General features: G+C 38.6%; 1 protein-coding gene across 1 annotated transcript in view; it reads left to right on the forward strand.

The window, feature by feature from the left end:
* The window catches only part of RAB11A (RAB11A, member RAS oncogene family), a 22,545-nt gene continuing 5,941 nt past the window's right edge, over positions 1-16,604 (forward strand). The window contains exons 1-4 of the mRNA XM_004010248.6: positions 1-147; positions 6,130-6,325; positions 6,782-6,975; positions 7,909-7,989. Of these exons, the coding sequence (XP_004010297.1) occupies positions 108-147; positions 6,130-6,325; positions 6,782-6,975; positions 7,909-7,989 (511 nt within the window). The 5' untranslated portion in view covers positions 1-107. The remainder of the gene's footprint in view (positions 148-6,129; positions 6,326-6,781; positions 6,976-7,908; positions 7,990-16,604) is intronic.

Below are 16,604 nucleotides of genomic sequence, written 5' to 3' on the forward strand. Positions count from 1 at the left end.
ACCGGGTCCGGCAGCTGAAGCTCGGCGTTCGGGTTACCCCTGCAGCGACGCCCCCTGGTCCCACCGGTACCACTGCTGCTCCCGCCCCTTCGCTTCTCGGCCGCGCAATGGGCACCCGCGACGACGAGTACGACTACCTCTTCAAAGGTGAGGCTGTGGGCTCCGGAAGTCTCCCTGGAGTCCCGGTTTGGGGGCCCGGGACACTCCCGGGGGACCCGCCCGCGGGTTGCCCCTGCCCTGAGATCGGCCTTCCTCAGCTCTTCCTCTCTGTGCAGCTTATCCTGAGGTCCCCCAGCTCAGCCCCTTTCCTTCCACTCACGGATGGGGGTCCTCACCACACAGCGGTCTCATAGCGACCTCCCCAGAGGCCTTAGGAAGCCTCACGGTCCCTACCCTGCGCCCCTCTCGCGGCCGACTGCCGTCTCTCGAATCGCTTTCCTTCCTCCTCGGGTTCCAGGGCCCCCTTAATGGGGCGCCCACCCCCCACCATCCATGTTTTCGGGTTCAGCGCCCCCTCCCCTTCGGTATACACCCTTCCTGAGCCCCTCCGACAGGCCTTTCCCTTCGTTCTTCACCTTTCTTTAGGCGAACTCTCCCATACAGATCTTTTTCTTATCTGCCTCCCTTTTCCCTCGGGCGAACCCTCCTCTGCCCTCGGACAGCCGCCTCTCCTCGCCCTCTTCTATCCCCGGGGCCAGGCCCTGGTTAAAAATCCGAGCGGGTCGGCGGCCCCACCCCCACCCGCCCCACACTTCTCGTGGCCCGAAACCTCGCATGGCCCCCGGCATTGGTAGCTCTTTTTCTGCCTTCCCTCGGCGAGTAGTTTACGAGCTCTCCCACGTCGCTCGTGCGACCCCGGCGGTGGGGGGTAGGGCAGGAGGGATTGTCCCAGCACCCACGCGCGCACTTGTCGCAGTGACCCGGCAGACCGATGTGACTTCCCACCCAGCCTTCTTTTCTCCTACCCTCCCTACCCAGAGGCAACCAGCCTGGGATAACTCTTGACTCTGTCCGAGACTAGGGGATACGGATGGGTGGTGGCTGTTATCCTTGCCAGACCTGAAGGCCCAGTTCCTGAGCAGGAAAGGTTGTACGCTGCACAAATAGCTTGCTTTATCGCTACGGACTGGTTGCTTCCTGCTGCAACGCTGGGAGGATCCAGCCTTTTGGTGTTTTTAGAACAGGAAGGGAAGCGTCCTGGTTGGCCACATACCTTTCCCCAAAGGTGGGGGAGCATGGGGAAGTTGTGTGCTCTTTGGTCAAATTAAATATTTTTCATAAGATAGGGAACCATGTAGTGCCCTTGGACAAAACATAGTGGAGGATGGGGAGTGAAAAAAAGAATTGCTTATTGGTTAGTCCGGAAAGAATCCAAATAGTTTTGTGTTTTTTTTTTTAATCGACAAAGATAATGGGTACAGTTTTCCTTGAGAGGAAAGTACAGTAAATGCTTTTTTTGTTGGATGAATGCTCTCTCTCTGATGCTGTTTCTCTGGTCCTGAGTTAGGAGGGCAGCCATCAGTACTATGCTGAACAAAGATCATTACCAAGGAGGAAGAAGCCATTACTATTAAAGCTTTACAGTGAAGGGTGGAGTTTGAAAAGAATGTTAAGCTTAATGACTCTTTCTGACTTTGCCACTGGGTGCTAAGTATGGTTGACTAAACAGAGCAGGAAACATTGCTTTACCAGTACTCTGCAAACCTTGGCCTACTAGTTGATGGGCCTACTGCCACTTAACTCTTCTGGGCCAGAAATTCTGGCCCAGAGTGAGTACCTTCAGTATCCACTCCCACCGCCTGACAGTGGGAAGTTGTTTACAGAGAAGAGGGTACTTAATCATTTTACAAATACAAAAAAGAAACATGGATTAGTTTACATACTGTTGGCTGAAGGCTTCTGAGGTCTGGTGAAATTACTTCAGTGAGACCCTGGAGACTGGGGTTTAGTCATTAAAGGGAGATTTGTTTTTTTTTACATAAGGGCTGCTTTTGAAGTAATTAATTTAGGACAAGATAGACTGTCATTCTCTTGTTTGGTTTACAACTTGAGTGTTGGTTATAGAACCTAGTTATTTCCTCACCAAAAATACTTAGTACCTTGGATTGGCTTAAGGGATTTTAACTTAGCTTTGGGGTTTAGACCACTTTGCTAACAATGATTGAGAAAGCCCAGGGCTTTGGAATGGCACAGGCCTGGTTTCAGATTACTGCCTCAGGTCTTACATTTGCTTTGTGACCTTGGGAAAGCTGACTTTTGAGCCTCAGTTCTCTCATCTGTAAAAATAAAATAGTATCTCTCAGGGTTGTTGTGAGAATTAAGTGAGACTGTAAAGTTTTAGCTTCTTTGAGAACTCAGATAATGTTAAAGAAGTTACTGTGGTTCTCAAAAGTTTTTTTTTTTTTTTCCTTAAAACCGTAAATCTATAACTGGAAGAGCATTTAAGTATTAGTAAAGAAACTTAAAACTAGAGCCTTCTAAAGTACCTTATATTTCCACAGGTTTTGGTTTCATTTGTTGTACACTTTGCTGTTAGAATGTTTTTAAAAATTCTGCTGAGAAAGATTTCCACTTTTAAAAAAGCTCTTAATAGGATATGAGTCACTTTTTAACTTCTTTGATGATTATATAGCCAATTTCTTATTTATACAATTTTAATTTAAAAAGAAGCAACAATAATTTCAGTTTTAAATGGTTTTATGCTATGTAGATATTCCCTGAGATGAGCTGCAGCTGTCTCCTTGGAAAAAGAACCTAGCAAACTTAATAGTTGAGGGAATTGTAAATTAGTTTGTAGCTCTAACCAGTTGAGAATGAAAGGATATCCTGATTGGTGTAAGATGGAGTGGTTCAAGTGGAAGAATGGGGAGAGTAGGAAAATTTTAAATTATGTATTTGTTCTTGAACATTAATCTTTAGCTCAACAGTGAGACTGCTGGTGGTGGTGAATTTTAATTTTAAAACTTGACTGTTTTAAAAACTTTAATTCTACATTTACACACAGTGTCCCTGTGGGACAGACACATAAGTGAAGTATAAATCAATCATAGTTCCTATTGGCAAATATTGTGGTAGACATTAACTCAGTCAGAGTCACATATTCTGAAAATATCCGTGTACGTAGTCTACACCATTTTCTTTTCAGTCTAATTGAAGGTCAGTAGTAATTAACCATCAGCTGATTATTAGTGGGGCTGATCATAGGAACTTTGCTGTCTTGCATCTTGATAGTTTTCTTTCACAACTTATGGTTGAGCAATTTGGGTTCTGCTGAATCTAGAAAAACTTGTCTAGACTTCAGCCTTATTTAATTTTAAAAAAGACTCTTGGTGAGTTTGGACTATGAATATAGTTGAAAGTAGAAAGATCTCCAGGTTTATTTATAAACCAGTGTGAAAATTATCAGTTACTTCAGGTTATAACTGTTAGGTCTGAGATACTATGATTTGTTGAATGAAATTTTTGTCTAGTACATTAGTTTGTAACAGACTGTATAAAACTAAATGTGGTTGAAGAGTTGGAAATTCTTATTAAATAATGGTCAGTTAATGCGTATATTCTTTTTATAGCTTTTAGCAGCCTAGTATTTGATATATAATGAACCAAATTTAGTATTAGATGAGGTTAACCAAGTGATAATGAATATTATCAGATTTATTTAAGAAATGTGGTTTCATATACAGATTCTATTATTTAATTTATACTTACATATATATATTTTATGTAGATGGCTACAGTTATAAAATGTTTAAAGTGGAAAAACTTTAAGATACTAGTGATAAAAAGTAAGGAAAGTCACTGCAAATTCCTTTTTTGAACTATAGGATGTGATCATGTAGTGGGTCGTATTTTAAAAAAGCAATTGAATATTGTCATCTTAATGAAAATATTTTTGATTAGAAACTAAGTTTGAGTCTGTGAACTTTTGAATTGTTTTTAAAATCACAGTGAATTCTTTTCAGTTGTTTAGGTAACAATCCATTTTAGTTTGTTTATTATTTAGTGAGCCTAAATATAACCTTTCTTGGTTCAGTTTCTCATTTGGTAACTGCATAGAAGAGGTTTTCCATATTGTGTCATTTCTCAGCAGCATCTTGGCAGTGCTGTTCTTAAAGAAGCAATATATTCTGTTGTCACTTAAGGTATAATCCTTTAACAAGTTGCTAGTCATAATTCTTGTCAACCTTGCCGGTGTCGAGTTGAGATAACTTTTATACTGTATAAAGTATTAATGTATCTTGAATTATTTTCAGATAAAGGTCTAGTAATATTTTTTATGTTAAAATTAATTGGTTATATCAAGGGAAAAAATGTTCTCTCTAAATGTCTTTATGACAGTGCAAAGATTTGAGAATGGGGAGACAGAATATAATCGATAAAGTGGAGGTTAAAAGGCAAGAAACCAAAACTTGAAAGTACTAGAGTTTTTGTGGGATGGAGTTACTGAGTTCTTTGAGTTATTTATTTTATTTTCCAAAGGTATTGCCATTCTGTTTATTTTTATTTATTTTTTTCGGCTGCACCGTGTGGCATTTGGGATCTTAGTTCCCCCACTAGGGGTCAAACCCGTGCCTCCTTCCGTGGAAGGGCGTGGAGTCCTAACCACTGGACCATCGGGAAGTCCTGGCAGTGTCAGTCTAGATGTCTTGCTCTTTCGCTTTGAACCAAGTGGTTGGTTTCTAAACTGATTGATCTGACTGATAAATCTGAGTGCCTTGGAAGTAGAAATGTTCAACTTTTTGGTTTTTCCATTTCCTATTCCTACTTCAAGTGAAGCTTTCATACCTTAGTGCTAGTGTAGGGCCAGGAAAGATTCAAAAGAGGTGTCATCAGCAGAACATCCAGCCTTCTGAACTGAGAGGCAACCTTAGTTCCCTACTGAGTGAGTATACTCTGCTAATAAGGTAGACTTTTATTACTGACACTGGAATTTTACCTCACGTAGAATGGAGGGCCTTGAAAACTAACTTACGAGCCAGCTGTAGTATACTGTAAAATTGGAAATGCGTTGTTTTTAGATGTTTCTTTCACGACCTTAGCATGTTCTCTGGTAGAAGCATTTACTGTATTGTCTGTGTTTGCTGTAGTACTTTTGACACCCTCTAACTGACTAACTGGAAATAACTCTGCCTTTTGCTGCATGGAGTCACTGCTGCCTGGGTGATTTTTTTGCTGAATCAGCTGATAGAGGAAGCCAGAAAGATATGCATTTGACAGTGTACTCTCTCCAAGACTGTCCAGAGGCCAGCTTACATCCGTTCTCGTGCATAATGGACAGTCTGCCCTCTGGCCTGAGTGCAGGGAGCTCTCACAGCATTTCCTTCCCTTGCCGTGTCCCCCTTCTCCTGAAATACCAGTCACTACCTCCTGTGGTAATCAGAGGATATAAATTCATCTAATCAGTCAAACCTGTTTCTTCTTCTTTTTTAAGTCATCAGTGAAAGTTATGACTTCCTTTGCCTTTGACTCAGAGTAAGTCAGAATTATTAGTCCGCTTTCTAGGGTTCCTTGATTTTGGAGGGGTCTCTAGTTTCCTGCTAGTCTGATAAATGTAACTATGAGAGGGTCATTGTAGTTTCTGTGATCTGGGTAGCAAAGTTTATAAACTTGCTGCCTACTGTGTTAAATGTGATTCATTTTGCCTAGGTATGAGTCCTGAGGTCACACCCAGGCTTTGACGAAACTAAGTAGAAACATAGTTAGGGCACTAACATCCTTTGTTGCTTTCATGTCTGATACATTTTCATGTCACAGATAGTTCATTTGATTTAGGATTTATCTGTCAAGTATAACCTTGTAAGGTAATAAGGTTGATATAGTGTTGATTATTAAATTAATTCATTAGCCCGTCATCAGTGCCTAGTAGACCTATGATTAATAATTTGCATTTGTAAGACAGGATACTTTATCTGTGCTAAGTAGATGATGTGTGGAAGTCATTATGCAGGTAGAAACATGTTAAAAGAATAAATTGATTTTATCGATTGGTATCAAGGGCATTCAACTCTTCCTCCCTACCCTCATTCCTTTTTTAAAAATCAGATGCCCTATCTTTTTTGCTTTAAAACATGATGGTATTCTGAATATGTGTGCCTCATCCATCTGACATTAAGTACTTTGTCTTTTTAGTTGTTCTTATTGGAGATTCTGGTGTTGGAAAGAGTAATCTCCTGTCTCGATTTACTCGAAATGAGTTTAATCTTGAAAGCAAGAGCACCATTGGAGTAGAGTTTGCAACAAGAAGCATCCAGGTTGATGGGAAAACAATAAAGGCACAAATATGGGACACAGCAGGGCAAGAACGATACCGTGCTATAACATCAGCGTAAGTCTCAGCATTTTTTTAAAAATTTTATTTATTTATTTTTGGCTGTGCTGGGTCTGCATTGCTACACGCGTGGCGCTCTGGTTGCAGCATGCGGCTCATGCACTTAGTTTCCTCCACAGCACGTGGAATCTCCCCAGACCAGGGATCAAACTGGTGTCCCTTGCATTGGTAGGCAGATTCTTAACCATCAGACCACCAGGGAAGTCTCTTGGCATTTTTAAGTTGTGTGAAATAGCTGCCAAAGTGGATTAGCTGACTTTTGGTATTGGAAAAAAGTACTGTTTTGTTTCCTTTAAAGAATTCCTGTATTAGTATTCTAAAATTTGTGTGTTAAAAAAAAAGTGTGAGTGTGTGTGTGTGTATATACATATATAGTTCATATACTTAGTCTTTTCTGGTGTTCTCTCCCCTATGGTTGTTTTCTAATAGTTAAATACATTTTTCTGTTTTCAGATACTATCGTGGAGCTGTAGGTGCCTTATTGGTTTATGACATTGCTAAACATCTCACATATGAAAATGTAGAGCGATGGCTGAAAGAACTAAGAGATCACGCTGATAGTAACATTGTTATCATGCTTGTGGGCAATAAGAGTGATTTGCGCCATCTCAGGGCAGTTCCTACAGATGAAGCAAGAGCTTTTGCAGGTTAGTGGTACAAATTCTATGATATTACAGTGCTTCTGTATTTCTTAGTTTTCATGACCCTTCCAATGAGGGTAATGGGTTGCAACAGTTTTGGAAAGGTAAACATGAATGCTTAACAGATCTTGTTGTTTTGAAAGTGCATGATGACTGTATGACTCTCTTGCTTAACTATGAGTTAACAGACTTGCATTATTGAGTTTTTGCTGCCAAAAATTGAATATAAATACTATCTTTTCTCTCCCTGGAAGTGGTAGATAAAATCTATGTTTGTTCTGTGCTTCCTGCTTTTTTTCATTATGTCTTTGTTTTACCAAGACTTGTTCTATGTGAGTCTGAAAAGTAGTGGCCCAGGGAGTGTAAAGGACCAACAGGGATGTAGCTGCTTTGGAGTTACAACTTTCTTGGCTTAATAGAGAATCTGCCCATCTTGACTCTGTATTGGTGGTAGGGGCAGCCTACCAGAGGGCAACATTGTACATTCTTGACTAGTGCAAGTTGTGAGCCTTCACTGTTGATTATGCTGTGAATAAAATTTTCTGTTTTCTAGTCAAGAAGCTTTGTTTCAGACAATAGTAACAGAATTCTAAGTGAATCACATATACCCACCCATGTTCATACCATAGCTATGTGTTAGGGGGAAGCTCAGTAAGGGATGAAATTTGCTGGGCATTTGACAATTTTACTACATTATGCCCAGTGTTATTCATTGCTAATGGTAGTATTTAGATGTAGCAAGTATTTGTTTTAATTAAGAAGCCAATGAAAATTCTCCTTTTTAATCTGCTAAAGTGGAAGTAGCATGGTGTTCTTATTGCTGAAGAAGTGGGGGAGAACCTGGGGTTTAAAAAGTTATTTTCCTTTTGAAGGTCTGAGTGTATTATGTCCCTTGTACTTTTAAATTTGACGAGACTGAAGTTTTGTGTCTCCCTACAGAAAAAAATGGTTTGTCATTCATTGAGACATCTGCTCTAGACTCTACAAATGTGGAAGCTGCTTTTCAGACAATCTTGACAGGTAAGACTTGCATTTTTAGATTAGACCAGTGGGAATTAGAAGTAGTAGAAAGGTAATTTAAACAAATTAATCAGAAAACTAAACTATAAAATCGCACTAAGAATGACTGTCATTTGAGAGCTGTTGTACTTAAATTACAACCCTTGCTTGCTGAACTTTAGTCATCCTAATTCATCTGGTTTATAGTGGGAAAAATACTTTGAAAATAACGCATTCACTTCTGTTATTGCTTTAGTCTGTGCATACCATGCTTCCTGGTCATAAACACAAAACAGTGCTTAATGGTACTTTTTTATAAGATAAATATTGAAATCCCATTTATGGAAAGATGAATGCCCTTTTTAAATTCAGTAAAGGTGTTCTTGGTTCTGATGTGTTATAGAAGCACCTAGGAAAATATATATTCTTAAAAACTTAGGAAACAAAAGGTAAAATTCTCCTATGATTCATTATTGTATAAGAAGCAAAGTGTCACCTGTGGAGAAAATCAGCCAGTGATTACATATTGAAAAGTTTTAAAAAGTAGTGGAAAAGAAATAAAATTCATGGTCTTTTGGAATGTGCATGTGTGGACCATGTCAACCTCAGGCGTGAGAGAATATTTTATTTACAGTGACTCAAATTTGGAGATTTTCAGGTGGCTCAGTGGTAAAGAATCTACCTTCCAATGCAGGAGATGCAAGAGATGGGAGTGAGATCCCTGGTTTGGGAAGATCCCCTCAAGGAGGAAATGGCAACCCACTCCAGTATTCTTGCCTGGGAAATCTTTGCAACCATGGGGTTGCAAAGTCAGACACGACTGAGCAACTGAGCGTATTTACCCTCACTTTAATAGAATGAACAGTTTATCTGGAAGTTCAGTCTTAATCCTCAAATGTGTGTGTGTTAGTCACTCAGTCATGTCCGACTCTTTGCAACACCATGGACTGTTGCCTGCCAGGCATCTATGTCCATAGGGTTCTCCAGGCAAGAATACTGGAGTGAATTGCCATTCCCTTCTCCAGAGGATCTTCCCGACCCAAAAATCAAACCCTGGTCTCCTGTATTGTAGGCAGATTGTTTACCATTTGAGCCACAGGGAAGTCTAATAAATACAAAGTATTTTTAAAATGTATATTAAGAATTCATAATTTAAATAGAGTGTAGTCTTCATATATAGTGCTCTTATGCGATGTTCTAAAAAGTATATATGGAGAAATGGTTAAGTAAATGAGATTCTAATTATAATGTAATAAGATTTTATTCTTGGTATGCAGCACTTGTATTAGAGGCCAACAGATTTTAACTTGTAAAGTGTTAGTCACTCAGTCGAGTCTGACTCTTACTGACCCCTTGGGCTGTAGCCTGCCAGGCTCCTCTGTCCATGGAATTCTCTGGACAAGAATATTGGAGTGGGTTGCCATTTCCTTCTCCAGGGGGTCTTCCTGACCCAGGGATCGAACCCATGTCTTCTGCATTGCAAGTAGATTCTTCATCATCTGAGTCACCAGGGAAGTTCTTTAGCTTTTAATTTTACTGTAAAAATGTAGCAAGTAAAACTTAGGGTTTAGGAGCATGGGCTTGGAAGCCTGACTTGTGTTCTAGACCTGGCTCCTTCACTTACTAATGAGCTATGTTAGGCAAGTTACTTAACCTTTCTAGGCCTTAATTTCTTCATATGTAAAGTTGAAATATGTTTTGGGAGTTCGGTTATTTTCTTTTCAAGAGAAGGCTTACATTTATAAATACCTTGTGGTATAATTTGACTTGACTGTTAATGTTGTGAGTGAAAAGGTTTTGTCTCTAACCTAATCCATAGAAAAGAATTGACTGTTATTGGAAATCTAGACTCCAAAAATGAGTGAGTTCTGTACATGGAAAATACCTAACTGTGCCTGGTACATTGTAAACATTTGATATTAGCTAAGTAGCAATTAAGGTATGAAATAAAAACCTCATAACTATTGATTTGCATATCTATTTTATTGTAATTATTTTCTCATCAGAAAAATAATAAATAAAGGTTGGTGCTAGGGTTGGATAAACAGTCTTTGGAACATAGTAGCTTTTTTTTTTTTAAAAATCTTTTGGTCAACTTTCACTGCAGATTGTTTCAAGCAGGCAAGATTTGATTGAATATGCCATATGTCTCCAACTCTTGTTTTTTTCATTTTAAGCACTTGTGTGGTTTCTCTTGAGTCAGTGTGTTAAATACTAAATTGAGACCCAGGAGTTGTAGGTTTTACCTTTTACCAGTTTGTTCTCATTCCTCTGTAATTAAAGTCAGTGAACCTCCCTAGTCGTAAGATTCAGTGTTTTAAGATGTGAGTCATCTTCATCTTAAGCCCTCTGAGAAAGCTCATTTGAAAAAACTTTAGTCAGTCCTTGTTGGGTTATTTTTTTACGTCCCATCAAATTTCTGTTATAATTCTAGCCCATTCCGATCTCAATTTCTAGCCCATTTATTTAAGGAAAATGAGGCCAAGTGTCTTGTTTCATCTGTGGTTAACAATTTTATGTGTCATTTTGTAGCGTCGAACTTGTGATCCATTCAAACATGAACTAATCAATAAGCAGTGATATATATTGTACTTAAAATTGAACTGTTTTGTCCTGAATGATGAACATCTGGCTGTTTCTCTTAAAATTCACTCTCGATTAGGCTTTTGTTACTGCTTAATTAATATTGTTTGAAAGCAAACAAAAGATTCACTTATTACCACTTTTCCTCTCTCTAGTCACTACTTCCTCAACTTTTCTGCAGTAAATCTCAGTGTTGATCTGTAGGATCAGAGATCACTGCATATGACCAGGGAAATCTGTTTTGTAGGTGTTAGGATCTAAACTTTTCTGTATACTAATGGGAGTATTAATGCACAGAAAATAAACAGGAAATAGAACTGAACTCTCATTTAGGTTTAATTCTGACTTACAGGTTAACAGTATTAAGGGAGTATTTGTATTGTATTTTGATGTTACTGGAAGAAAAAACTAGTTTTTTACTGTTTAAGATGCAAAATTAAATATTAGAAAATGTATCTCCATTGTTACTTCGTGTTGCTTATTTTAGAATAGACCCATGGAATTCTTGATATCTGTGAATTTGACAATAACTTCCTGACATAATTTTGCTGATGGTATTTTTAGGAGGTAGTTGGTTAGTGCATGAGTGAGTCTGATACATTGTATAGCCTCTAGATTTCAGTGCAGCTTTGTTTTCTTTCATCTTCAAGTTCATTAAGCGATGTTACTAATCCATACTTCCATACTGTATTACTTTTTTTCTTTTTAATTTGAATTTTGACAATTTCAGATTTAAGGTTGCAATAGTGGTACAAAGTATTTGCACATACCCTTAGCCTATATTCCTCAGATAGTGAGGAATTTTACCACACTTCCTATTCTTTTTCTTCCTCTCTCTAAATATATAAACAATACTGTTTTGTTTTGTTTTGCTTTGCTCGTTATCCCTAGGAGCTTTTTTTCAGTGTGTGTTTTCCTAAAAACAAGGATATAGTATCTCATAGCCATAGTATAGTGGTCAAAAGAGAGATAATAGTGTCTGATCATGGTTAAGCTACAGGTCTTATTCAGATTTTGCCAGCCGTTCCAGTTGTGTCTTTATTAGCAAAAGACAGTCTGATCAGATCATAATTGCATTCAGTTATCGTAACTCTTTAGTCTCCTCTAATCTGGAATAGTTCCCCAGTGTGGGTTTTGGTTTATTGACATTTCTTGAACTGTATGGGTCAGTTATTTTGTCATGTCCCTCAATTTGGGTTTGTCTGGTGTTTCCGTTTGATTCGGTTCTGGTTATTTGCTTTCAGTAGGAATACCACAAAGTGTTCTCAGTGCATCATATCAGGCTCACAATATTGGTTTGTCTGATTAGAAACTGGTGATGTTGGTTATGGTGTCTGCCAGGTTTCTCCATGTGATTAATAAGTCCAAGGCATCTTTGTAGTATGGAGGCTAAATTCTAAATTCTGTGGTAAAGAATTTTTTTTTTGGTCCTGTGGCGTGGCTAATAGGATCTTAGTTCCCCAAGCTGAGATTGAACCTGTCCCCTGCAGTGAAGTGCAGAGTCCTAACCACTGGACCGCCAGGGAATTCCCAGTTGAAAGAATTTTAATTCATTTGGCATATTGGAGTAGTGAGGATCTTTTAATGAGGCATAGTAGCTTGGTTCTTTGCATGTGGCGGCCTTTTAAGCAACTCAAATTGGAGCACTTTTGACCTTCAGGAAACTTATATCATGAGCAGTGGGTTTGAAGAAGTTTTAATAAATTCTAACGTGAGCTGTACTGTAGTATTAATAGGATAATTCAGGCCGCTTATTTTCACAAGTTTTGGAAGGACTGAAAAATTTTAGCTTTTTTAATTCACCAGGTTGAAACTGTTGCATTTAACTTAGAATTTACTTTGCATCTTGATAAATACTTCATTAGAGTAGAAATAGGCATATGTCTTTTATTTAACTTTATTTGGTTATATTTAAAGCTGTTTTATATTAATATTTTACTTTATACTTAGATCTCCTACAAGAGATCCTAATGTATGAACGATAAAGCAGAATTCCTTCTTTTTAACCTTACCTGTCCTTTGGATTTCTTGAAAAGGGTCTGCACAGAAGTTGGTATATCACATACACTTTGTTCTAAAAGAGAACGTGCCCTTTATAGAGGAAAATATTTGCATCTCGTTTAGCTGGTTTAGTCCTGTACTCCTTCCCCCACTTAAATAAACTTCCTTAATCAGATCCCAGCTGGAAGGTGAGTGAGTGAAGTCGCTCAGTCGTCTCCGACTCTTTGTGACCCCATGGACTGTAGCCTAACCAGGTTCCTCCGTCCATGGGATTTTCCAGGCAAGAATACTGGAGTGGGTTGCCATTTCCTTCTCCAGGAGATCTTCCCAACCCAGGGATTGAACTCAGGTCCCGCGCATTGTGGGCAGATGCTTTACCGTCTGAAGGTACCTGCTTCCTATTTTCTTATTGAAGTTTTTTTCTAAGTGACACATCCAGCCACAAGAGATGTTAAGTAAATTACTTGTGTAACTTCTTAGTGCCCACTCTACCTGAAAGAAAGTTTTCTCCTCATTTTCTGATCAATAGTTTCTTTTTCTTCACTGCCTTGGTTGGCATCTTTTTGGTGATTGGAGCAATGTAGGAGTAATCCATTTCTGCCAAACAGTATGTAGTACTTGCAGGCAGTTTTATAATGCTGCTCAAATTTTTTTTCCTTATAATGAGATCTCTTTAATTATTTACGTTCTGTGTTCTCTGAGAACTCTGCTTTTTCCTCTTGTCCAGTATTTGCTTTTCATGTAAGAACCTGTAAAATATTTTTTGTTTTGGTTCCCCTAACAACATTCAAAACTGCTTGTAAAGAAGTTAAATTTATAGAGGGTCTCATTTAATCATTTGTACTTGAAGAAGAAGAGCCAACCAATTTGGAATTAGAGAGAAAACATAATAAAGACTGAAGAGTCTAGTTTCATAGTAAGTTGATGGTTATCTTTTGTCCTTAGCTACTCACCTGATTGAATGATTTTTCCTTTTTACCTTTGACATACTCTAGTCCCATCCCCTTTTAATGGAAAGAATGTAAATGAAGGCTCTGCCTTCATATCCTTTAAAAAAAAAAAAACAACTCAGTCAACAGTGTTTATTATAATCTCATTTTTTTCTCTTGGTTATTTGAACCACTGTCAACCTTTTAAAGCATAAATTGTAGCCACCTGCTCCCTCAGAAAAGCATAAGAAGGTACACTATCTGTCAGTGTCTTTGTTAGTTTACATATACAGTTGATTCTAGTTTGCTTTTGTTCAGCTTTCAGAACATTAGTTTCTAATTTGGGGAAAAAAAAAGTATTAGTTTAGTTAATGTATTTTCTTTCCTTTAACTTTTTCTTATGGAAAATTCTCAGCATGCCAAAAGTAGGACACTGTCATGAGCTCCCATGTAGCCATCAATAACCATCAGTTCAGAGCCTGTCTTTCTTCCACCTACTGCCACCCCCATTGTTTTGAAACAAATTCAAGGTATTATGTCATTTCATTTGTAAACATTTCATGATGTATATCTAAAAGATAGAATTTAAACCCGTTACAGTAAAACCACTTAAAAGTTGGCAGTAATTCCTCATTGTCCTCTATTACTCAAACAATATTAAAACTTCCTGTCTCAAATTTTAATAGTTCAAACTAAAATCCAAATGATGTTTGTACATTGCATTTGGTTGCTGTATTCTTGGACATTTTGAACAATATGATTCTGCTTTTTTTTTTAACCTCATAACTTTATATTAAAATAATCACAATATCATATATACAAGAACTTTATGTTCATATAGTATTATCTAATGTGTAAGTTGTATTCAGATTTGTGTTTTATAGATTTGGTTTTTACAGTTTAAACCTGGGATCTGGTCAAGGAAAACACTTTGCATTAATGGAATTGTTACATATTTGGGTACTGAATAGGGTAGCCACTGACTATAGGTTGTTATTAAGCACTTGAAATGTGGCTATTGGACTGAGGAATTGGATTTTAAATTTCATTTATTTAAATAGGCAGTTAATGCATATTTAATATAAATAGATGGGCCATGTGTTAGTCACTCAGTCGTGCCCGACTCTTTGTGAGGAGAGCCTGCAGCCCACCAGGCTCCTCTGTCCATGAGATTTTCCAGGCAAGGATACTGGAATGGGTTGCCATTTCCTTCTCCAGGGGATCTTCCCAACCCAGGGATTGAACCTGAGTCTCCTGCACTGTAGGCAGATTCTTTACCAACTGAGCTACAAGGGAAGCCCTTGTAGCTTCCCTTGTAGAAGCTAGATGTAGATGGGCCATAGCCCAGATCGAAAGCATTTATTTTCAATTTTTAATGTATTTTGTGACTAACGTTTGTTGAAGAGTCTTGGCCAAGGGACTTCCCTTGTCCAGTGGCTCAGGCTCTGTGTCCCAGTGCAGTGGGGCCTGGCTTTGATCCCTGGTGCTGGGAACTAGATCACACATGCTGCAACTAAAGATATGCTTCAACCAAGACCTGACACAGCCAGAAAAGAATCTCGGCCAGTTGTCTTATAGACTGTCCCTCAGTCCGGATTTATCTCAGTATTTTCTCGTGATAACTTCATTTTAAACATTTTTTGTTAGGCATACATAGGTGTCATTCATAGGAATATGTTATACTTCACAGTACCACATAATAGGAGGCATATCATGTCAGTCTGCCCCATGTTTAGAATTCCCTTACTTTTAGAGGGTATTTTTTTCTGAGGAAGCAATGTGAAAACAAAGTAAGATATATTCTTTGTAAGGAGTTTAGATAGTCAGCAGGAGCTACTTTTAGGCAGTGCACTGTAAGACCAATTTATTAAAAATATAATTATTTATTAAATAAGGATACTTGCTGTAGGACATGATTTTGAGCAAACTCCAGGAGATAGTGAAGGACAGGGAAGCCTGGCATGCTGCAGCCTATGGGGTTGCAAAGAGTTGGGTATGACTTACCAATTGAACAACAATAACTTGCTGTAGAGGAATTTAATAATAATTTATTCATGTACTTAGTTATCGATCCCCTACTGTTAGGTTGGTGCAAACATAATTGCAGTTTTGGACTGTGAATTTTAAGTCATTATAACTAGGCTCAAACACATCTTTATTAATCAAACTAGGAACCATTACAATCAGCACATTTTTGTCAACGAGAAATAAGTGTTTTTTATTCCTGTAGCATTAAAAATCTGTGCTTTGGGATTCAGCAGACCTTGGAAGATATTTTCTGCATCCTGCTGGTTGTGGAAGCACTTTCCTGGAAAAAAATTTTCAGGATACTTGAAGTAGTAATCAGTTGTTGAGAGGTCAGGTGAATATGGCAGATGAGGCTAAAGTTCCGTGGTCCAGTTCGTTCAACTTTTGAAGCGTTTGGTTGTGCGATATGCGGTTGGGCTTTGTCATGGAAAACAGTTGGACCCATCCTGTTGACTGATGCTGGCTTCAGGCATTGCAGTTTTCCATGCATCTCATCTAATTGCTGGGCATGCTTCTCACATATTATGGTTTTGCTGGGATTCAGGAAGCTGTAGTGGATCAGACTGGCAGCAGACCACCAAACAGTGACAAGGACCCCTCTTTGGTGTAAGTTTGGCTTTGGGAAGTGCTTTGGAGCTTCTTGGTCCAGTCACTGAGCTGGTTGTCATTGGTTGACATCTAAAATTCACTTTTCATCACATGTCACAATTTCTGATGGAGAAATGGTTTGTTGTTGTTGCTTAGGATAGGAGAAGACGCTGTAAAACAATGTTTTTAAAAAGTTTTCAGTCCATTCATGAGGCACCCACTTACTTAGCTTATTCACCTTTCCAATCTGCTTCAAATGTTGAATGACCGTAGAATGGTTGATGTCGAGTTCTTCAGGAAGTTCTCAAGTAGTTGTAAGAGGATCAACTTTGGTGATCCTCTCAATTGGTCATTGTCAACTTCTAAAGGTCAGCCACTGTGGTTCTCATCTTCAGGGCTCTCATCTCCTTTACAAAACTTCTTGAACCACCACTGCAGTGTACGTTCATTAGCAATTCCTAGGCCAAGCACATTGTTGATGCTGCGAGCTGCCTCCACTGGTTTACA

The sequence above is a fragment of the Ovis aries genome, chromosome 7, assembly GCF_016772045.2.
Source record: "Ovis aries strain OAR_USU_Benz2616 breed Rambouillet chromosome 7, ARS-UI_Ramb_v3.0, whole genome shotgun sequence".
In the NCBI taxonomy this organism is placed as follows: Eukaryota; Metazoa; Chordata; class Mammalia; order Artiodactyla; family Bovidae; genus Ovis; species Ovis aries.